The sequence below is a fragment of the Geotrypetes seraphini genome, chromosome 2, assembly GCF_902459505.1.
Source record: "Geotrypetes seraphini chromosome 2, aGeoSer1.1, whole genome shotgun sequence".
Lineage (NCBI taxonomy): Eukaryota > Metazoa > Chordata > Amphibia > Gymnophiona > Dermophiidae > Geotrypetes > Geotrypetes seraphini.
In genome coordinates, this window is record NC_047085.1 from 36,300,274 (window position 1) to 36,325,075 (window position 24,802).

At 40.5% G+C, this 24,802-nt stretch overlaps 1 protein-coding gene across 1 annotated transcript in view; it reads left to right on the forward strand.

The window, feature by feature from the left end:
- Positions 1 to 23,640, forward strand: part of CYRIB (CYFIP related Rac1 interactor B) — a 418,393-nt gene extending 394,753 nt beyond the window's left edge. Inside the window, exons 14-19 of the mRNA XM_033933027.1 lie at positions 747 to 824; positions 3,574 to 3,690; positions 7,060 to 7,139; positions 8,556 to 8,682; positions 11,681 to 11,751; positions 22,843 to 23,640. Of these exons, the coding sequence (XP_033788918.1) occupies positions 747 to 824; positions 3,574 to 3,690; positions 7,060 to 7,139; positions 8,556 to 8,682; positions 11,681 to 11,751; positions 22,843 to 22,906 (537 nt within the window). The 3' untranslated portion in view covers positions 22,907 to 23,640. The remainder of the gene's footprint in view (positions 1 to 746; positions 825 to 3,573; positions 3,691 to 7,059; positions 7,140 to 8,555; positions 8,683 to 11,680; positions 11,752 to 22,842) is intronic.
- Positions 23,641 to 24,802: the final 1,162 nt, after the last annotated feature.

The window sequence follows — 24,802 nt, forward strand, 5'->3', positions numbered from 1 at the left end:
GCAGTTGAGAGAGCTGACAGATTGGGGGTTGGGGTGGATTGTATATTTGTAATTTTGTAATGCCGTGTATGATGATAATGAGTGTTGTAATCCACTTTCAGGTTAAAGCAGAATATAAATCCTTAAATTATTTTTTATGAGGTTGTAAAAGGGTGCAGTTAAATAGTCAAGGGCAGGGGTAGGTAATTCCTGTCCTCGAGAGTCACAGGCAGGTCAGGTTTTCAGGATTTCCACAATGAATATGTATGAGATGGATTTGAAATCACTGCCTCCTTGAGATGCAAATCTGTCTCATGCATATTTATTGTGGAAATCCTGAAAACCTGACCTGCCTGTAGCTCTCAATGACCGGAATTGCCTACCCCTGGTCAAGAGTATTTAATTACAGTTTTGTACTACCTAAGGATTCAAACACATTGTAACATTTAGGGCTCCTTTTACTAAGGTGCGCTAGCGGGCTTAGCACGCACTACAGTGCCATGCACACTAAACGCTAATGCCTCCATAGGGCTGGCATTAGTTTTTTCGTTTAGTGCATGGTTAGCACACGCTAAAAACGCTAGCGCATCTTAGTAAAAGGGTGTTAACTTAATTTGGCAAGGGTGTTAACCTAACTTGAACATAACATTGCTACAGATTAGTGAAAACATTTCTGCCAAGGGTAATCACGTTAGTACCTGCGTTGTAAATTGTTATTCAGTTACATTTATACATGCTTGATACTCATCTCATGATCTTTTTTTAAGATGACAAATCCTGCTATTCAGAATGATTTTAGCTATTACAGAAGAACCTTGAGCCGTATGAGGATTAACAATGTTCCAGTAAGTATTTTCATAATAGGGTGATAACTCCTTGATCATTGAGGCATTCTGTTCCATTGTTTTCTTTATGAAGTTTTGAGTTTTAATTCTATACATGCTTGCATTTTGTGGCTCTATGTTAAGTTAATGAGACAGTAGAACTAAAACCACTGTATGCTGCACTGTGGAACATGCAAAAACTAGGTGGGTATATTACATACATAACATAACAATATAAGATCAATTTCTAGACTGCATAACCATTAAGTGATGTGCGGTTAACAAAATATTAAGTAATAAAATACAAATTAAATATAAAGGAAATTCCTGTAATAAGAATTTGAATGTTAATTACTCAAAAATATGGAAAGAAAGAGTTCTTAATTGTTTTCTAAAATGTAAATAAGAGGTAGAAGTCAGTAATAATTGCTTGAAATCTTTGTCCCAAGTGGCTGCCTGATAAGAAAGAATACGCTCATGATATTTTGTAAATTTACAGCCCCTGATGGGTGGAAAAACAGAAAGAGAATGAGATCTGTGAGAAAGTCTTTGAGTCAAAATAAAAAAGAATTGGCCAAATAATGCGGAGCTTGACCTGAAGACACTTTATAGTAGATATAGCCCAGTTTAAAAATGATGCGTGCCTCTACAGGTAACCAGTGCAATTCCTGATAAAAAGGGGTGCAGTGGTCAAATTTCTTCAAACCAAATATAAATCTGACCGCAGCATTGTGGATGATTCTTAATGTAGAAAGATTTTTTAACATCTGCAAGGTAAACAATATTACAGTAATCTCACTGACTTAGCACCAGAGATTGAATCAACAATTTAAACACCGAGACATCAAAAAATGCCCTCAAGGTATGCAGTTTCCATAACATATTAAAAACCCTTCTGTACAACAGTTTCTTGATTTTTCATAGATTTTGATCAAGAATCACATCCAAGATTTTAATAGAGGGCTGAATGGGATACAGTATAGTATTCAAAATCAGAGAAGTTTCAGACTGATACAAGGAGACACAAACGAAAAATTTTTTTTCTCAGAATTGAGTTTCAATTTAAATTCCAATCACTTTACTTCGACATGCATAATGTTTTACCCAAATATATGATGAAAAGATTTAGTCATTAACATTCAGAATATTAATGTGGGTGATCTAAAAGACTTAAAGCTTCAACATTCATTTGCCACCAACAGGACCACCTTTTAGAAAGCCCTGGTAGCAATGCTGCCTTGCTAAATTCATTGAAGCCCGTTCAGTTCCTATGGGCTTTGGTGCATTTCCTGCTGCAGCATCACTACTGCAGCTTTGTAAAAGACCCCCTAAATTGGTTGTTTTCACATTTCAAAGTAATGAATTTACCACTAAGGAAGCGGAGCCCTGCTCTTAGATGCACTGCACAGAAATTAGTTTAATAGGCTCAGGTTTAACATATATGGATGCCAGTGCTTCAGCTGTTGGTATGGTTCATTGACCTGTTCTTCAAGGGCCTTAAATTCCTGCCGCCTCTCACCAAATACCCAGTCTTTCTATGGTTAAGACACTGATTGCCTATTCATAGGGGGCTTGATGATGCACAGTGTTTGCACCAGAGAATATAAAATGTTATCCAACAAAAGTACATTAAAATGAGGGGAAAATAATGGACGTCTTCCACTGTTGTTCTGTTTTTCCTTTTATGTTAATACTGTCTGTCCTCTGCTATATGTTAATACATTAAGTGAATCCTTGTAACCAGAGTGTAACTTTTTATTATTATCCTATATGTATCACTTTTTCAGAATGTAAATCATACTATTCAAGAAATTTGTCAAATGATCTAACCAAATCGTATCAACCATTCCCCTGACGCATACTATAGCTATGCCCAGGCTAATTTCTTGTTGTAAACCACCTAGAACTGAAAGGTATTGGGGGTATAGAAGACATCAATGTAATGTAATGTATTATAATGAACAGACGTCGGTCAGAAAGGCAGTGTAGTAAATTCTTAGAAAATTTAAAAAAAATCCTTGGGTTATTGTCTTGAGTAATGGCCATTTCTAAATCAGAGTACATTAAAATAAGTGTTTAATCATTTTTGAGATCATGGACGCCCACTTAATTCTTTTAAAATAAATTGTTTCTAACCACAGTCAACTTTTGTCATGGTAAATCATAAGTGCTTTACATAAAAGTCTCACAAGAGCAATATCTCCAAATGAGTTCATTTTGCATGTACCATACCATCGAATCTCATTCCTAAGCTGTGGATCCTAAGCTAATATGCTCCAGAAGGAGTTCATATATGGGGTATGACCACAATCTCTCAAATTTACTGCTAGCACTTGTCATTATAATCTGCATTGTGCCATAGAGATCAGTGCTAACTATAAATGCCATTGTATCAAGCCCAGATTGTTAAAAACTTTCAGAGGGGTAGCTGTGTTAGAATTTGAGAGAAGTAGCCTTGTGAGAACCAAGATTCAAGTCCCACTTTTGCCACTGACCCTCTTTGTGACTTAGGGTGAGTTGCTGCATCTCCCATTGGTACCCATTTAGATTACTGTATAAACTTAAGGACAGATGTACCTGAATATACCACCACTGTATAAAAATGATTTCTTTTGGAGTAACAAAAATGGACAGAGGCTGGCAACACCTTATAGTTTAATCAGTTTATTGAGCATGAGCTTAGAAGGACCAAGGTGTAAGTCAGATGGAGATTGTCATGACAAAATGTTAACACCATAAACTATTTATAGCTGTTTTAAATTCGTTATAGGCAGAGGGAGAAAATGAAGTAAATAATGAACTGGCAAACAGAATGTCTTTATTCTATGCTGAAGCAACACCTATGCTGAAAACTTTAAGTGATGCTACAACAAAATTTGTGTCAGAAGTAAGTTTTTTTTTTTTCCATTATATTTTTATTTTCAAATTTTACAAAAAGTGTACATAATAATAAAATACATTTGATATATGCATGGTAACACTTTTATATCTAACACAATGTATGTCTGAATTTGATTTTCCCCTTCACCCTCCCCCCACCCTTTTATTGCTTTAATATAATATTTTCAAATTTTATAAAAGTATACAACATATTGGAATACAATTGATAATTATTCAATAACATATTTATATCTACTACAATATATTCTGGATAAATTTTATTCATTTTCCCTCCCCCCACCCTTCTATTATTTTTTAATCATTTGTTACATTTTGTATCATATATTATAATATATTATATATAAATTATTTTCCTTATCCCCCCTATATGTGTGTCATAAAAAAAAAAAAAAAAAAAAAAATCTCTAAAAGAAGAAAAGAAGAAAAAGTATTCTATTATTTAATCATTGCAGTATTTTGTCAATGGCCCCCATATTTTTATAAATTTATTATATGTCCCCTTTTGTACTGCTATTGTTCTTTCCATTTTAAAAACATGGCATATTGTATTCCACCAAAATGTGTAGTTTAGGTTGTTGTAATTTTTCCAATTGTTAGTTATATGTTGAATGGCAACCCCTGTCATAATTAATAAAAGTTTATTATTTTCTGGTGAAATTTGACTTTTTTTTCTCATCATTGTTCCAAATAAAATTGTATCATATGATATTGCTATATGATTTTCCATTAATTTATTAATTTGTGGCCAAATTGAATTCCAAAATATTTTAATATAAGGACAATGATATAATAAATGATCTAATGTCCCTGGTTCTAGATTACAGTGCCAGCATTTATTGGACTTAGAACTATCTAATTTTTGCAAACGTGTAGGGGTCCAAAAAGCTCTATGTAATAAAAAGAACCAAGTTTGTCTCATAGATGCTGACACTGTACATCTCATTCTCCAAGACCAAATTAGTGGCCATTGAGATGCAGTAATTTGATGCTTAATCTCAATGCTCCATATGTCTTTTAGACCATTTTTTGGTTTTTTATTCAAATATCCAGATATTAATTTATACCACAATGCGGCTTGATGTCCTAGGAAGTCTGCTTTAAAGCATAAGAACTTTAAACTATATTGATTGTTTAATGATTTCCATTCAGGGAACCCAACCTGAATGGCCTGCTTCAATTGCAACCATTTAAAACTTTGTGTTTTATTAAGACCAAATCTATGTTGCAATTGTGAAAAATCCAGCAGTTTACCTTCTGAAATAATATCATCTAGAGATCTAATTCCTGCAATAATCCAGTTCTTCCAAAGGATTTGAGCTCCGCCAATTTTGATCTTGGAGTTTATCCATATGGATTGATTAGTTGATTTATATATTGGGATGGGTGTTAATTTATCAATAAATCTCAATGTTTTCCAAGTATCCATTATTATTTTATTTTCTCTGTATCTTTTAGGTATATTAATACTTGGTAAATGAACTAAATTTAGGGGAAACATAAGGCGCCATTCCAAATATAACCAATCAGGTGCATTATCTATAAGTTCTGGGAGGATCCAATACATACCCTGACGTAGAATATAGGCTTGATGGTACCTATAGAAATTTGGAAAATTTACCCCTCCCTCCTTAATTGATTTTTGTAAGGTTACTAAAGCTATTCTAGGTGTTTTACCAAGCCAAAGAAATTTTGTTAAAATTCTATTAAGCTTCTTATAAAAGGACCCCTGAAAATAAATAGGTATCATACTCATTTGGTAGCAAACCACAGGCAACATCATCATTTTAATAGTAAAGTAAGTAAAAGTCTTAGGAGTTGGCACTTTAAAAGCTATTAAAAAAACTGAAACGGGATTTGAGACTACTGCAGATCTTTAAATCACTATCTTAAGAAATCTTTAATGACGTTCCTTCAAAAACTGTTCATAATACAATGATTTCTCCTTTCACATTTTACTAGATCCAGAGATTTTCCGTTCTTTCTGATAGAAATAATTTTGATAGTATATTGTTGGGCGTTGCCATAACATTATGGCATAGGAGCACTAAGTGCAAGCCTTTTAGGGAATATGTGGCATTCTGAGCCAGGAAGGAAGTGGGGGAGCATGATTACTACTGTGAGATTGGTACCAAAGGGTTCAGCCTGAGAAGATATCTCCATTCTAGTCTTCAGCACATAATGGGATGTCTGACTTGAGAAGGAAGGCTAATTCCCACTAGCTTTGAATAATGTGCCAGTTCATTCTCTGCTGTGAATTTTAATGATTCTGTAGGTAGGGAAATAAAGTTGTAGGTAATAACACCTTTAATTAGATGGACTAGAAAGGCTACGAAAACAGTAAGGGGTTTGAGCTAAAGGTGTACAAGATGAGACTGGAAGATCTGAATATCTAGAGGACAAAACGTACAGGGGAGATATGATAACAGATGTTTAAATACTTAAAAAGTATACAGAACCAAAACCCTTCCAGAGAAGGGACAATGGTAAAACTAGAGGGTATAAATTGAGATGTGGGGGTGGAAGACTTAAGAGGTAATGTTAGATAATTCATTTTCATGGAAATGGTGGTGGATATTTGGCATGCCCTCCTGAGAGAGGTGACGGACAGCAAAACAGTGACAGAATTCAAAAAAGCATGGGACGAACACAAAGGTTCTCTAATCAGAATGTGAAGGGTATAAATTGAAGAATTAGGGCCAGAACTGGGCATATATACATGGTCTGTATCCCTTATATGGCTAGTCAGTTTGAGATGGTCTGGAGAGGAATTTGGAAATTCCAGTAATTTGGGATGGTTTAGATCAGGGGTGTCCAACCTTTTGGCTTCCCTGGGTCGCATTGACCCCAAAAAATGTTTCTGGGGCCACACAAATGCGCAAATGCTGTGACAAGACAGAGGAGGGAGCCCACAAGATGGTAAACACCCAGGGGCAGCAGAAGAAAACACTGCATTGCCCTCGATCGGGGCCGCACAATATACTTTACGGGGCCACATGCGGCCCTCGGACCGCAGGTTGGACACCCCTGGTTTAGATAGACTGTAGTGAGATTCAATGGCAACTCTAGTAGTTGGAACCTAAGGACTGTACTGGGCAGACTTCTGTGGCCCAGAAATACAAGACAATTTAATCATGTATTTAAAAAGCTTGTAACTATTGGGCAGACTGGATGGACCATTCAGGTTTTTATCTGCTATTATTTACTATGTTACATTTGTATATTTCAAATGAAGTGCATTTAGGAGTAGGTTTTATATTGATATTGAAAATGAACAATATTGAGCTTTTTCAGATGCCTTGCAACTTGCTTGAACTAACACATGAATGTTTTTCACCTGCCTTTTTATTTTCAACAGAATAAAAATTTACCTATAGAAAATACCACAGATTGTTTAAGCACTATGGCTAGTGTATGCAGAGTCATGCTGGAAACACCGTAAGTATATTCTTAATTGGCCAGTTGTATAGTGTGTGAGAAAAGATCATGTAATAGAAAACATAAAGATTTTTGCAAAACAGTGTATATACTGTGGTTGTGCGAACTACGATAGGAAGTGAGTTCCACACTATTGCTATTTGATAGTTGAATGATTTGCTGTGAGATGTCTTGCATTTTATATCTTTCAAAGTTTGGAATGATAGGATCAGGCTGTTAGTTACGTTGATCAGTAGATCTTCCCAATAGTTCAGTAAAACTGGGGAAACTATTAGAGCCATCACTGTATAGCATTCTAAATTTTAAGCAGCATAGTTGAATTTTATTCTTTTTTTCCTATGGGTAGTTTTATAAACAGTGATGTGACATGGTCAAATCTTGATTTGTAGTATATGAGTTTTGCTGCAGTGGTTTGTATCATTTGGAGTTTTTCATTAGTTTCACAGAAATACCTGAGAGTAGAGCATTGCAGTAATCTAGTAGTGACAATATCGTTGACTGTTGGAAGAAGTATGGTCTTAAACTTCTTAGTTTTGTAGTATGAGGAAAGATTTTCAGAATAAGTTGTTAACATGATCTTCAAAACTTAATGAACTATCTAAAGTGACTCACGGTACTTTGGAGGTTTTCTCAATGTTGAAGCTGGTTCCAGTAGTTACTGTATGGTAGATGGGATTGTGGGGAGGGGTTGCCCAAACTGTAATAGTTTGGGTTTTTTAGTGTTTAGTTTGAGATGGTTTCTCCCCACCCATTCTTGCACTTTAGTTATCATTCTGGGTAATATGGTAGTCATGCTTGTTTCAGATTTGAAGGGATGAGTAAAAAGACAACATCAGCGTACGAGAAGGGCCTTTCCCCTGGTCTAAAGAATATTGCATTCAGTGTGGTCATAAAGATATTAGATAATAGTGGTGAGATGGGAGATCTTAAATAGAAAAAGGATGGAAACACAACATGGCTGTTGAGATGTGGTGTTGGGTTTCACACACTCAATTTGAAATTGCTCAATGAAAGATAAAATAAAGGTTTCATTTTAAAGTGACTTGATTTATAGATCTGTACGAGTGATATATCTGAGAGCATTTCATTCTCATATTTATTTGGCTTTATTACCACCTTTATGAAGAGATTCACCCAAAGCAGTGTATTTAATTTTGGGAAATATTTATATTTTAAAATAAATATATGATCACACTTTCTGGTTAATCTAGATATAAGATGGTGTTGCAAATGACAAGAGATATTTTAACTCATTGCAAGGCAATTTATATTGATTGATTTATTAAACGACAGAGTGGGATTCACAAGTTTATTCTGCTTGCTATGCTACACTCTTTTCCTCCTTGGTAAAAATGAAAATTAATAGTAAGCTTTTGTAAATATGATGTGGGTTAATGTCTGTTCCTTGTGTTCCAGGGAATATAGGAGCCGGTTTACTAATGAAGAGACAGTATCCTTCTGTCTTAGGGTCATGGTGGGTGTGATAATTCTTTATGATCACGTGCATCCAGTTGGAGCATTTGCAAAGACGTCAAAGATTGATGTAAGTTTATCATGCTCTGCTTAGGTCTCTAGAGGACAAATGGGAAAAAAACAAAACCTAGAATATCAGCTGTGCTAAAAGCTCATGTTCAAGTGATATTCAATGAAAATAAAATTATATACCAAAGAAAACATTTAGACTACGGAGAGAGACAAAATCAGTCTATAAACATCAATTCACTGATGTACTATCCATTTTTTTAAGAAAGCTAATTTGAACAAGTACTCTCTCTTTGTTGGATGTCATCCCCTTAAAAGTATATGCTAGGGCTGTACTTTGATTAAAATTTTTAATCGTGCAATTAATCGCATAATGCACCCCCTCACATTTCCTCCTGTATTGTGCAATATATTCATACATAGCAGACATAAATTCTCAAAGCTCACACATTTCAATTCAGTTGTTCACAGAAAGGTTGTACACTTCTCCCTCGGTGTTCGCGGGGGTTAGGGACAGAGCCGGACCGCAAAGTGTGAAAAGTCACGAATAACTTTGTGCCAGCTCTGACCCACCCCGGACCTTACCTGGTGGTCTCCGCCTCTGATTGCCTCCTTCCGTGCGTGTTGCGTGTTTGCAGGGGCCAGTGCGGGTGCTTCGGTCTCCTCATTCCCCGCTTCGGTGTTGGGCTGTGCAGAGCGAAGATCATTCCTCTCTGGGCTGGGCAGCCTGTGTCAGCCTTAACTGATGGTCTAGCGGGCTTTCGGGGCAGAAGCGATCTTCCTACGCTGCTGCCCTGTGCTGATCGCCAATAGGAAATGGCTGACGTAAGCTCCTGTAGTCTCTTGCCCCCCCAACCCGGGTTTAAGAAGTGCCAGCGGTGTGCGAGGCCCATTTCTCTTACCGACCCGCACAACTGGTGCTTACAGTGCCTGGGTCCTGACCATCGGGCGTCCACCTGCACCCGCTGTGCCACTTTAAAAAAGAGAACTTTAAAAAACCGTCAGATCCAACAACGGTTATTATTTGGTGCCCATATGTCTGATCCTGCGGCACCGGCACCAACTTCGGCCCCGTCTCAGTCGGCATCCACCTCGTCGACACCGCGCCGGCGTCGCACCCTTCAGGTAAGCCGGCTAAGAAGCCTTCCCTGCTGGAGCGTCCTCCGGTCTCAGTAGCAGCGAGCCCAGTCCTGCCGACCTCGAGGCGCCCGCGGAAGCGCTCCGCACCGATTGAGGTGAGCCCCTCGACCTCGGGTTCCTCCTCTTCGGAGCGTCGAGCGGCACCGCAGGTACCGCAGAAGAAAAAAGCAGTACCGGTGCCTTCGCTGGACGAGCGAATTGCTGCCGTCCTGCAGGTGCAACTCAAGGAGCAGTTGCAACAGCTCCTTCCCGCGCTTTTGAAATCGAGCCTTCCACATTCTGCTTCATCGGTATCCATGCCGATCTTAGCACCGGAACCGAGGTCTTTACACCTTTGCAAACTTCGGCACCGACACAAACCTTAACATCTCCCGGTACCATTTCCCAGAGGTCGGGTAAGTCGACACACAAAACCCGACACCTGGTATTTTGGTAAGCATCTTGAAATAGGAAGGTTTTAAATTTGGTTATAAATTTGTCGAGAGTGTTTTCATGGTGGAGATGTGATGGCATAGTGTTCCAAAGGGCAGGGGCTGTGGCGGAGAAGATGGTGTGTCTGGTAAAGAAAAGTTCTTTAATCAGGGGAGTAAATTCTGATCAGTGGATCTAAGGGCCCTGGAAGATGTATATGGAATAAGATGTTTGTCTAAAAATGCTGGGGAATGGGTAAGTTTAATTTTGAAGACGAGTAGAAGTATTTTATATGTCGTTCGATGGGAGACTAGTAACCACTGTGCTTCTCGGAATAGCGGAGTGACATGGTCGTATTTCCTAGCTTTGTAGATAAGTTTGATGGCGGTGTATTGGATCAGTTGCAGTCGTCACGTTTCCTTTTGAATTATTCCATGATATAAAGAATTGCAATAATTAATATGTGAAATAATCAGGGAATGAATTAGGGTTTGAATAGAGGCAGGCTCAAGAACAGAGGTTATGGAGCGGATTAGTCAAAGTTTGTAAATGCATTTTTGGGTCAATGAACTGATTTGATCGTGATAGTTGAGATCTTTGTCTAGGATGATTCCTTGTAATTTTAGTTTGGGTTCAATTTGTAGTGGACAGGATTCAAAACATATTAGTCTTTTTAGAGTTTCATTTTTTTTAACCGGGAATAGTATTCCTTGAGATTTGTCTATGTTAAGAGAAAGTCTTGTTAGTTCAGAGCTAGCAAAAACGAAGTTAGGTGGAACAGTTGAACTCAAGGCAGCATCTGGAAGATCAAGAAAATTGCAGAAGTGTCCAAAAGCTGCCAAGTTCTACAAAACAGAATTCACAGATCACTGCAACCAGACTGCTGAAAAGTTGTAACTGTTATTAGCATTACAGCTTTGCTTATGCAAAGGTGACCTTTAATATGCAAAAACAAAAAAACACAGCTAATGTGATAAATACGTTTTCTCTGTTAACTGAATGACGACAGAATGCTGGAAATGCCTCCAGCAATTAAAGCAGATGTTTGTACTTACATGCTATTGAATATGTAATTTAAATATCAGCGGACAGCTGTGGGACCCAAAGAACTTTAAATCAAAGACAGGTTTTAAGTGACTTATTCAAGATCCAAGAATTAATGTTAGACAAGTGAATTATATCTAGTTCTCTTACTTAATACAAAAATAATGATAGTACATGGAAGAATGATTCTAAGGTAGAAAGTTTTACATTGTTTTCATTATAAGCTTTGTTGTAAGGAAATTTATTATGGCCTGTAGGATTTTTTTCTGCATTTTTTAATGTTCTGATTTTTCAAAGTTTCTTACCAAGCTTTTGAAATCTTGGTGACTAGTAAAAGGGATTTTTTAAGTGTTATTGTGTGTTCTTTTATTTACATTTTATATTCATGCCTTGCTAATCTTCCAATGTTTAGAGATGGTATGGTTTATCTGTACTAATGTCTGATTTGTATATTTTATTTACAGATGAAAGGATGCATCAAAGTCCTTAAGGACCAGCCTCCCAATAGTGTAGAAGGCCTTTTAAATGCTCTCAGGTAGATACACATATATATTCTTTTAATTATAAAGCAATCATACACTGCTTCTTTAATTGCTTCTCCTAATTCAGGAGCCTTGGGCTTACCATGTTTAAACATGGGATTTTCATCTGCTAAACACTCCAGAAAAGAAAGAAAGCCAAGAAATTGCCTTGGATCACAGAAAAAAACAGAAAAGTAACAGAACAAAGAAGACAAGCAAATCTTTCCGGTGATGGAGAAAAAGTATCACAAATTAACCGAGCGTTTCAATGTTAAGTTCGGAAAGACAAAGAACAATATCTAAAGAATATTTGTCAGAAAATTGAATCGGAACATGTAAACGTAAAAATCAGATTAGCATATCAGGAGGTTAAGAGATTGCAGCAGAAATGCCAGCCTCAAATGGGGATTCTTATAAACATCAATAGAATGATATTGAATGATCCAGAAAGCATTAAAAAGAGATGGAAGGAATGTATGGAAAATCTATACAAAAAAGACAATGAGGATAACATTGGAGAAGCTGAACAGAAAATTAATGCTGAAGAACCAGATATTTTAAAAGAAGTCATAGCAGCAATTAAAACAAGTCACCTGGTATCAATGGTATTCCAATTGAATTATTCAAAGGCTCAGAAGGTGCTATCATGGCCCTCAATTGACTGTGTCAACAGGGAAAAGCATGACCAACCGATGGGAGGTCACTGTTCATACCTACACCAAAGAAAGGTGAGACCAAAGACTGAAACAACTACAGAACGAGTGCATTAATTCTGCACGGCAGCAAAAATTGCTGAAAATAATAGCAAAGGCTTACAAGCCAGTGCGAGCAGTAGGTGGAAGATGCTGCTATCACTGGCGAATATTTCAAGAGGAGGGTGGGGGAATGCTCAAGCGGCAGGGAAGAATGAGGGAGCACATGGTGTGACGAACATGTGATAATGGTAAAAACTAATGCAGACTCTAGTGCAAAAGACATATGAGTCTTGACTAGTGGGTTGTGCATCTTTGCTTCTGAGTTTTGGTACAGAAGTCCTCATCTACATTTTTGACTCCTCCTCCTTTGCTCTAGCTGTGTCTTCCTCAGTTCTAACTTTTTACTCTGACCACTTTGAAGGTTTGGTGCTTTAGAGGTACCCCAGCACGGTGTCAGGTCAAAAGCGCGCCGGGACAAAGGCGCGCCCAGACAATTGAGCGCAGCGCGGAGGCGCGCGCCACTCTAAATTACTGTTTTTAGGGCTCCGACGGGGGGGCGTGGGGGGGGAACCCCCCCACTTTACTTAATAGACATAGCGCCGCGTTGTGGGAGGTTTGGGGGGTTGTAACCACCCACATTTTACTGAAAACTTCACTTTTTCCCTGTTTTTAGGGAAAAAGTTAAGTTTACAGTAAAATGTGGAGGGTTACAACCCCCCATAACGCCGGCGCGATGTCTATTAAGTAAAGTGGGAGGGTTCACACACCCCCGTCGGAGCCCTAAAAACTGTAATTTAGAGCGGCGCGCGCCTCCGTGCTGTGCTCAATTGTCCGGGCACGCCTTTGTCTTTCGCGCTGTTGTCTATGAACCCCCCAGCACTCCTGGATCAGCTCTGCCTTGGTGGAGACACAGACACACCTGAGTTGTAGTCTGTTGCTGGGAGGGAGACCCTGTTGCAAGGCACCTACTTAGACAGCCTGCTTTAACTTTGCAGTGGCTCTGGGACTATTCCCATAGAAGTATGGCTCACCCCTCGTATGATAAAGATGTTGGGGCTTGAGCACAGGCTGTTTGGTGCCAGTGTTGGTTCAGAGGGCTTTATCTGGCGCCGGCTGCTTCCCTCTCTGGAGAGGATAGGACTGTGGGGTTCCAGGGATTCTGGCTCTAACCCAGTCTGAGTTGAAGCCAGAAGAAACAAGCAGTGTCCTTTAGAATTTTGGCACTTTATTTTTGTTGTGTTTGTCTGAGGTAATGAGGTCTCCACCATTGCCAGCGTGCTTCTGAGCTGAGAGGCACAGCACTGTGTGTGTGTGGGGGAGGGGGGGGTCTGAAAATGCCTTTTGGAAGTTTCTGGGGCCAATGAACTAGTTGCCCACCTCTAAAAACCCTGGGTTTTATTATGTTCAGATTAAGCTCTTTGAGGTAGGGGGTTTTTGGCATCTCATGTGAAGCTGTGGCAGCTTAGATTCATTTGGCTGATTTCAAAATCTCTTTGCCTCAGAACCTGCTTGTTTTCCTATAAAAATGAGAGATGGATTCCTATTCATGTTTCCATGATGTTATGCCAGAATTGTGTCTGTGTGCCGTGGGGCATGCAAGGGGAGGGGCAGGTGCTGAGAGTGCAGCCACCTGAAGACCTCTGAAAACTAGGAGTGTGGGTTTTTTCCTGGCAGTTCTCCCTCTATAACTCCCCTCAGACAGTGCATTTTCTTATTTTGCGAAATGCAGGCAGCTGGAGCCTGGATCAGGGCCAAGGGGGCAGGAATTTGCTGTGCCAGAGCAGTCTTAAGTGCTCTCAACCAAAGTTTACCCCCAAATTTAACCAGCTAATGTTTGATGCCTATATGAGATACCAGGGGCCATATAGCGTTTTAAGTGGGCAGGTGTGTTTGGCTCATTGGGCTTTCTCTCCAACAGCAGGTCAGCCAAAGGAAGTGGTGAAACAGTTAGAGGGCAATGGGAGTCGGATAAAATGCTGTTGCTTCCTAACCAAGAAGAATCCAGGCTCACACTGTGCCTACAGGATCTGGGGGCCCTGTTGTCCCTAGACTAGGGAAGTGACCTGGCAGTGTGTTGGTTTTTCCAACCTACAGTGTTGACAGAGATTATCTCTGAGTTGCTGAGAGTTTTGCAATTAGACACACTTGTGTCTGCTATGAGCAGTTCTAAACTCCAGACTGATTGTTTTCCCTCCCATCCAGATATCACTGCTATGCTTTTGGAGCAGTGGGATGCCCTAGAAAATCCCCTGCGAGTGTCCAGGATTATGTCCAGATTATATCCACTAGCCCCAGACTTTCAGGCCTTTTTGGTTCAGCCTAAGGAAGAATCCTTGGTGGCGCAGGTCACAAGGTACCTCTCTCTGCCCAGTGAAAGAGTGGTCCTTAAAGATATGCAGTACTGAATGGTAGATTTTGTCCTCAAACGGCTGTTTGAGGTTTCTACATTAGGGCTAAAAGTAGAGGCAAAATTCCTCAAAGGAGAAAAACACCTATTTCCAGTTTATTCTGGAAGGGACTTAGTAGATAAAGACAGGTTGTTCACCCTCCTCAAGGTAGAGAGAACGAGAGGGCACTCTCTAAAGTTAAAAGGGGATAGATTCTGTACAAATGTAAGGAAGTTGTTCTTCATCCAGAGAGTGGTAGAAAACTGGAATACTCTTCTGGAGGCTGTTATAGGGGAAAACACCCTCCAGGGATTCAAGTCAAAGTTAGACAAGTTCCTGCTGAACCAGAATGTACGCAAGTAAGGCTAGTCTCTGACCTAAGGGCCGCCGCAGCGGCAATTCTTATGTTCTTATGTTATGTAGCGGATGCTCTATATGACACCTTTAGTATCCTGAGCAAGTCCTCAGCCTTGTCTGTGTCTGCTCAGCGAATGCTCTAGATTAGGAAGTGGGCAGATGACTTGGCCTCTAAGGCTACCTTGAGGCACTTGCCCTTTAAGGGACAGATGCTATTTGGAAAAGGTCTAGATGATCTCATGGCCTGCGTGGCAGATCATCAGCCTAAATCTCTTCCAGTTGACCTCAGGGGGATCTGTTCATGGTTCCTTTTGAGGCTTCTGATGCTTCCCTCAGAGCTCCACGGGAGCATTCGCACAGAAGGTATTCTCAGGCCCCAGGTAACGAGGTCAGGGAGTCAAGCACCCACAAGGAATGTCTCGGCGTCCTTCAGGAGGAGCCAAGAAAACACACTGATGCCAGGCTAATAGGCAGTGGCCGAACACGGGGGGTCCTGAGCAGCAATCTCTCCAGACCAGTGGGTGCAGGACATTAACCAAGGGTGCTACAAGTTAAGAGTTCGTCTCCACTCTTCTGGATCTCTTTGTCAACTCGCTCTGTGGCCCCTCGGTCAAACTGGACAAAGTTCAGGCAACAGTACAGTGCCTACTGGCCATAACAACAGTGGAGTGAGTGTCAGAAGGAAAATCAGACTTGGGCAGATGCTCCATTGTGTCCAAGAAAGATTCAGACAACTTGAGACCCATTCTGGACCTCAAGTTGGTAAATTTAGCCCTCAGGATCCCATAGTTTTGGATGGAAACAGTCCATTCAGCGATAGCCTTGGTGGGGCCAGGAGAGTTCTTTACCTCGCTGGATTTAATGGAGGGCTGTCTCCACATTCCAATCTTTCCAGCACACAAAGTTTCTGAGATTTCATGTGCTTGACCAGTATTTTCAGTTCAAAGCTCTCCTTTTTGACAGGTGGCAGCACCATGCACATTCTCCAAGGTGATGGTTGTGGCAGTGGTGCACTTTAGAAAGGAGGGGATCCAAGTTCATCTTTATCTGGACAATTGGTTGATCCGTACTCCATCGAAGGATGTCTGCAACCAAGCAGTGGCTCAAGTAGTTCAACTGATACAGGAATTAGACTTTGTGATCAATTACAAGAAGAGTTGGAACCGATACAGACCCTGAAATTCCTGGGAGTTTCCTTCGAGACGGCAACGGGTCAGGTTTTTCTTCCCAAACTTTGCAGGCAGAAGCTCTGCGGACAGATTGAATAAATAGAAGCAATAGAAGGAACTATTTTTTCACTCGGAGAATAGTTAAGCTCTGGACTGTGTTGTCAGAGTATGTAGTAAGAGCAGTTAACCTACCACAATTTTATAACATTTTTCCCTCTTGCCCCTCTTCTTGCAGTCTTTCTTCCTCCCCTGTATGTCATAGTAACATTTTCCCTTTCTTGCCCCTTTGCAATTTCCTTCCTAACCCGCCCCCACCACACTTATAGCTAACTCTCTTGCTGGCGTCGGGAAAGCAAGCTGGGCTCCCACGGACCCTGCACCTTCCTCTTTTCACTCTCTGCTGATGAGCTTCAATGAGTCAGTGGCAGCCATTGCTACAGGCTGCCCTATGAAGTCTCAGCAGCCATTTTGAACCTCTTTGGACCGGTGGCACTCTAGTAGCATCAGGGACAGGAAAGATGTCTGTGAACGAAAGTAAATAGCCAGCCAGAATTTATTAATAATTTGCGATCTACTGCTCATAATCTCCTTACTGTTCCCTCATTGAAACATATCAGTACGAGGACCACAATTTTTTCCGTTAATGTTCCTTTTTTTCTGGAATAATATCCCTAACTACTTGAGGGAAAATACAACACTTATCAATTTTAAGGTGAAACTAAAGGCATTCCTTTTCCGCGATGCCTTTGTAACCTAAACTGTCCTTTACATTACATTACATTAGTGATTTCTATTCCGCCATTACCTTGCGGTTCAAGGCGGATTACAAAAATAATCTATCTGGCCATTTCCAGATGAATTATAGAATAGTTAGAGAGTAGTCAACTTGGTTCATAGAGATGAGGTGGTTCTTGTGGCGTTAGGTTGTTTTAGAGAGTGGGGAGGCGTTAGGTTGGTTTCTCTATCTGGCCATTTCCAGATGAATTATAGAATAGTTAGAGAGTAGTCAACTTGGTTCATAGAGATGAGGTGGTTCTTGTGGCGTTAGGTTGTTTTAGAGAGTGGGGAGGCGTTAGGTTGGTTTCGATTGTTGGGTATCAGGGATTTTTTAAAATAGTATGGTTTTTATTTCTTTTCTAAATGTTCTGTAGTCAGGGGTCGTTATCAGCAAAGTAGAGAGTTGGCGGTCCAGTCTCGCCACTTGTGTGGCCAGGAGGCCATTATACCGTTTTTTTCCGTTTGACTTCTCTGTTTGGAGGGTATGTGAATGGAGCATGGGTTCTCCTTTGTCTGGTTGAGGTGGTTCGGATTAGACAATTGTTTAGGTATATTGGGCTGTTTCTGTTCATGGTTTTAAATAGAAGACAGTAGAACTTGAATTGTATTGTTGCTTGGATTGGTAGCCAGTGTGAGTGGAGGTACGCCTCGGTGACGTGGTCATGTTTTCTCAGAGAGTAGATGAGTCTCAGGACTGTGTTCTGGATTGTTTGCAGTTGTTTAATCATGGTCGCGGGGCAGGGTAGATAGAGAATGTTACAATAGTCTAGTAGACCCAGCATTAGGGCTTGAACTAGGATCCGGAATTGAGTTTTGTCGAAGAATTTTCGCACTTGTCTTAGGTTTCTCATGATTGCAAAGGATTTCTGTATTATTTTGTTGATTTGTGGTTGTATGGTACAGCACCTGTCAGTCGTCACTTCCAGTAGTTTTAGAGTGGTTTGCATGGGGAATGTGGTTGAGTTGATTACTAGGTTTGTAATGGATGGTGTCCTATCATTTTCTAGGAGAATTAATTTTGTTTTTTTCTGAGTTTAGTTTCAGTTTGTGGTCTTTCATCCAAGAAGTTATTGTTTCTAATGTTTTATGTATAGTGTCTGTCATAGAGGGTTTTAGTTGATCAAAAGGGAGAAGAATGGTGATGTCTGCGTAGCTGTAGGAGATTGTTTGATTTATCTAGACAGATGCCGAGGGACGCGATGTAGAGGTTGAAGAGTGTGGGGGATAAAGGGGATCCCTGAGGTACACCACAGGGGTTGGACCAGGGTTCTGACTTTTCTTAAGCTTTGCTTAAGCCCTCCCTCCGACGTCAGCGCTGACATCGGGAAGATTTACGTTTGGCTGTGTGCTGCGACAGGGCAGGTAAGGAGAAGGAGACTACCCTCGCGGCTCGAGTGCACTGCGATCCAACCCCGCAGGAACCCCGCGACCCTAGGGGGCGTCCCCACGGGATCCCCGCGACCCTAGGGGGCGTTCCCGCGGGATCCCCGTGACCCAAAGGGGGAACCCGCGGGATCCCCGTTCCCGTGCAGCTCTCTAGTCTAGCTGTGTCCAGGAGGGATCCTAATAGTGTTTCAGTGCTATAATTGGTTCTGAAGCCAGATTATGTGTGGTGGAGTATGTTGTGATCTTCTAGATCAGGGGTGTCAAAGTCCCTCCTTGAGGGCCGTAATCCAGTCGGGTTTTCAGGATTTCCCCAATGAATATGTATTGAAAGCAGTGCATGCACCTAGATCTCATGCAGATTCATTGGGGAAATCCTGAAAACCCGACTGGATTCCGGCCCTCGAGGACCGACTTTGACACCTGTGTTCTAGATAGTCAGTGAGGAATTTGGCTACTAGGCCTTCCATTATTTTGACATAAAGTGGTATTGATGCTATGGGTCTGTAGTTGGAAGGTTGATCCATTACTCCTTTAGGGTCTTTTAGGATAGGGGTGACAATGATTTTCTGTGGGAAAAGGCCGTCTTTGAGCAGTGTTTACATCCATTGTAGGAGGAGAGAGCGGAATTTGATACTGGCGTTTTTTAGTAGATATGGAGGACAATGGTTTAGGTCACAGGCTGCATGACTGTATTTTTTGTAGAGTTTGTTGAAGTCTGACCATTGTATAGTAGGGACCAGGTTCTATCTGCTGCTGTAGATTCTTTGTCTGAGGGGATTATAGTGATCTCATCTAGGAGAGTTGGGTTTCTAGCGAGGTTGGTCCTGGCATTTGTGATTTTATTTTTGAAGTGTTCTGCTAGTGTGGAGGCTGAGGGGGGAGGGGTGTTATCAGTGGCCAGTTAAGGTTTGGTGTCTGTGAGTTCTTTCAGTATTTGGAATAGTTTTTTAGTGTCTTGGGTTTCTCTGCCTATTAGGTTGGTGTAGTATGTCTTTCTTTTGTCTTTTAATTGTAGCTTGTATTGTAGGATGAGTATTTTCCATGCAATTTTTGTGGGTTCTTGGTTGGTTTTCCTCCATTTTCTTTCAAGTCGTCTGCATTGTCTTTTGAGTAGGAGTAGTTCGTTGTCAAACCATTTGTCAGATTTTCTGCTGATTCTGGTTTTTGTTTGCATTGAGGCTAGCTCATTTAAGGACAACTTAGATTTAAGAAATACTTCTACTTTCAGTTCCCCAACCTTTTGTTCTTCCCCTTAAGTGTTTTCTTTTCTTTTTCTTTCTATTAATTGTAGTTCCAATCCCCTCTTCCCTTTTGTTCCCATTCTTCTTTGTCATTAAATTGTCTTTTCCCTTGGTTTGTTTTTGATTAAATTACATTTTAATTGGTATATTGTTAAGGCATTTTTGTAGAAGGCTCGAGTGGGCAGTATAATAAATTTTAAATAAACTTGAAACGTATAGGATTCTCCTGTGGTACTTAGAAGTGACAAATCCATTTTGTGTCTCAGATCATCACGACTAACAGTCGCCAGGGGTCAGCCAGCATATAAGGCCTCCATATCTCTTGGAACCAGGAGACTATTTCCACAGCATATATCGGATGCGGTACACAACCACCTTTCTTTTTGCGGGCTTACTCCACTAGGAGTATGGCAATTTGGGCGGAGACGAGAGTAATGTCGCCTGGGGAGATCTGTAGGGCAGCTACATAGTCCATGGTACACACCTTTACAAGGTACTGTAGAGTGGATGTAGCAGCTCAGGAGAATGCAGCCTTTGATGCCTTCATTTGGACAGCAGGCTCTGAAGTCCCACCACAGGATACAGGGACTTCTTTGGTACATCCCACTGGTCAAGATTCGTATGCATTTTTCACTAGAATGGAAGATTAGGTTCTTACCTTGATAATTTTTTTTCTAATAGAAAGGCATACGAATCTTGGCAGCCCACCCTGTCAGAATTTTCTGCCAGTTTCAGTTGTGGTTTTACTGTGAATCTGAGGTGGCTCTTTCTGGTCTCTGATGTTTCATTGGCTGCAGCTCCAGGGTCTGGAGAGTCTTGAATCTGTTGGATGTATTCGCAGCATCAGGTGAGCGCCTCTTCAGGAGGAGACACCAGGGGAGGTAAGATATCCCTGATTATGCTTGTCCACAGCAGAGTTAGGTGGCCTAGTTTAGGGCCACCTGATTTATACGTTAAATTTGTCTTATTTCTGAAGGACAGAGCAGACTGCGACCAAGTGGGGAATTTCCCCATATCCCTTCTACCTTTGATTTATTCCAAGGATTAACTCTCTGATGCTCTGGTATGAACTGAGGAGGGCAGAGCTGGAGCAAAGGAGGAGGAATCAAAAATGTAGATGAGGACTTCTACACTAAAATTTGTGTGTAAAGATAACAAAGCCCACTGTTCGAGATTTGTTTGCCTTTCTGCTAGAAAGAAGATCATCAAGGTAAGAACGTAATCTTCCAATACCTTAGGTCATCCCTTGTTAAGCCATTTATGCTGTATGTAGCACATTTTAGCTACTAACACAGCTTAGTAAGAGAGCCCCTAAAGGAATAATTTAAACATTAAATTGACTGAGGGTACTTCTAAACAGAGAGGGGCATTTTCAAAAGGACATCCCAAAATGGACATCCATCTCGCATGTATTTTCTAGCAGGAAATAACATTAGGATTTCTTGTGCAAAAATTCATGAGATGGACATCCAGTATGAATAGCCATTTTATAAACTGGATTGTCAAAACATATCAATAGCAAAAAAGCCAAGGACAAGGACATTTGTCTGGCAGCATTCTTAGAAGAATGGCCTTATAGACTTCCTTGAAGGATAGAGGGGCAGCCTATTGGTTAGTGCAGTAGACCTTAAATGAAGGGATTTGTGTTAATGCCTAAGTAAGATTAGTTTTTTTATGACAGTAAAGAATATTCCAGAACCGTTAATTCACTGAAGAAAACAGTAAATTCATGAGTTAAAAAAACTTACATCCTCTCTACATACCTTTGGTGAGGCAAATTCACATCTTTCAGCAGTTTCAGTGTTCACCAAGAACACTATTTTCAAAGTTCATGCAGTATTCTTGAGCCACAAGCTTAGTTTCTGCTCTGCCATCATTTGGCTCTTCAATTTCTTTTGCCCTCTTTTTAAAGTAAAAAGCACAGGGCTGTCAATGGTGACTCTGCACCAGCACAGGACTCCATCCTCTTTAAGTAATTATACTAGAACATAAGAACTGCCATCTCCGGATCAGACCCTAGGTCCATCAAGTCCAGCGATCCGCTCAAGTAGAGGCCCAGCCAGGTGTAACCTGGCAAAAGAAAAAAAAAAATCTTACTCACCCGTATCCTTCTATGCATCTTTCGAGGAGATGTGCATCTAACTTGCCCTTAAGAACGGTGGGTTCCGCAACAACTTCCACCGGGAGAACATTCCAGGTGTCAACCACACGCTGCGCGAAGCAGAACTTCCTGGCATTTGTCCTGGGCTTGCTGGAATGGGAGTGTGAGGCCATCTACAGAGTTTAATTCTTCAGGGTTAGCTTTTGGATAGGTTGGCCAGTAATGCTGGCCAAAAAATGATTGTGTGTGTGTGTAATAAAACGTCAGTCCATGCAAAACAAGCTGGTGAGAATCTCAAGCCCTGCCAACTGAAGACCTCTTTTCAATGGCACCAAAAATGCTGCTCCACCTCCACAGCTCAGGAAGCTTCTGTAGACTGCTGACACCAGCACCCATGCATACTTGTTTTTTTTAGCTCATACGCAAAAAACGCACATGTATAGGTGCTGGGTTTGGGCGTGTCAGGGATCTGCCGTACACTGCCGAGATGGAGAGCAGTATTTTCAGCACCATCAGGTAGAAGTTTTCAGCTGGCAGGGCTTGGGATTCCTGCTTGCTCAGGTAATTTTTAAAATTGAGTAGTGAGGGGCAGATAGTGGGAGTTTCAGTCCACAGAGTTTCTCAGCCGATTTGCCAGCCCTCAAGTGCAAAAAGATTGGGAAATGCTGTTCTAAAAGTATTTTGATTGTAAAGCATGTTTGGGAACCTGTTTAGATGACAATCTGTTTACAATTCCAAATTATGTTTAGTAAAGAAGATAGTGGAAATATATAGTAAATATTTTCTTTATAGACCAAAGGCAGCCAAATTAATATGAGCACTACAAAAAGCTTTTAACATAAGCTAAACACACAAAACTGTTCTATCTAGGTGTACAACAGAATAAACTGTTGCTCAGTATACTCAGAAGATGCCATCAGCCAAAAGCCACTTAAAACTAGATTGATATATATCTAGTAGAGTTTTTATTGATTTTTGTCTGTTCTTCCTAGGTACACAACAAAACATTTGAATGATGAGACTACCTCCAAACAAATCAAAACCATGCTGCAATAACCATGATCTGGGACCCATACCTGCTGTAGAGAGAGAACAGTATTCTGCAATGACTGAGATGCACAGAAATTTTTTAGTGATTGCAAAGACTCGCTCTGTTTATTTCCGTCTCTCTGGTCCCCTTTAACTCTCCCATTTTCTCTTTACATCATGATTTTTCTTAAATAAGCTCAATCTTCTTTTCCGTGCCAAAATTATTGAGAAAATATATAAACCCTGGAAGGCAATTTAATTTTCAGAATGGCCATTTCAGTGGCAGCTATTTATGCATTGCATTGCATTTTTAGATTCCTCTGTATGGGGGAGGATTCTGTGACTTGAATTAAATATTTTTAAACTCATTTTTATTTCTGGAAAACATACCCTAATATTTAATATTGCTTCATCTGCATGGCAAAACTGCCTATTTCTGCTATTTAAAGAAAAAAAAATACTACTTGTTTTCTATTGCAGCTTTTTTCATGTGCAACCAAGAAGAATATGAACAGATAGGTTTAAATTAACTGTGTTAAACAAAAATGGTACACAGCACAATGGTTTTTGTTTTTTTAAATTAGTAAAAACTGTTTTTGTTTAAAGATTTTAAGTTTGCATTTTGACTCATTTTTGTAAGAATATATGTTGTATGTTTAACTTTTGACTAACGTTAAATACTGTGATGTGTGCGTAACAAAATTACGTATGCATGTTCATGTCAAATGGATGGCTGTTAAATAAAAGTCAGCTTTCATTTTTCTAAGTGTAGTCTCATTTATTTTACTCATATAATATTTTGGTGGCATTTATGTAATAGTGCTTTTAGTGCAATAGGTATGTCATTCTGGACAGTAGGGTTTCTCCCCGGGTTTTCAACTCTTCTTTCTTTTCCAGAGGGCTCTGCTGCCCCCTTCCAGTTTTTCCTTCTACACGTGAGCTGGAATGTGTCTTTCTAATCTGCTCTGTATATTTCTTTATTATATTCGGTATTTTTTGCAGTTATTGGTGCATCAGAGCTCCCCAGTGTGAGGGAAAGCTCTGCCTTCATGGAGAAGAAGCAGTCTTGGGTCTGAAGCTGGTAAGTTAATCTCTTTGGGACCTGTTTAGCCAGCCTGCAGAAAACTTTGTAGAGCTTAGGGTCTATACCCCTAGCAGCTTATCTCACCTACTGAATCGCAGGGGCTTGAGTGCAGGCTGTTAGGCATCCACAGGGGACTCAGCAGGGCTCTTCAGGTGCTGGCTGTGATTTTGCCTTCTCTCCCCCCCCCCCCCTTTCAAGTGTGCAGTTCCTCAGGGGTTGAGAATCAGTCCAGCTACAGTCCAACCAGCAGCCAAAAGATCTCAGTGTTTGGAGGACTGGCTGATTGAGGCACAGATTCTTCTCCCAGATCAAGCTACTTGAGACAGGCTGCAGCACCTTCAGAGCACATGTCACCAGACTATGGGAAAATAAGGGAGGGGGGTTCTAAAAAAAAACCTATTTTTGAAGGTTTCTGCTACATCCTTTAGAGTCCCCCCTCTAAAATCCTGTTTTCTAAGGTTTTTATGGGGTTTTTTTTAACTTTAATAAAGTCATTTTTTATCTGTATTTTGGTGTTAAAATGCTGCTGCTGTGGCCATCTTGGATTTCCTGATTTTCTTATTCAAAGTTCTCTAGATCTTTCAGATTGCCTCATTTTGATTCAAAACTGGCAGGGATGGAGTTCTCACTCTTTTACCTCTATTTCATGCCAGATTTGCACTGGTTGGATGCCAGAAGAGCGCCCTTATGCCATGTGCTGCACACACATGAATGGGGTTGGGTGCATCAGACTTAGCCTCCCCTTTGGTCTCTAGGGCTGAGAAACCTGGGGGGGGCTGTCTATCTGGAAAAATCACTCCCAGAGCCCCAGAACAAAGGCATATTTAAATGTAAGAGCG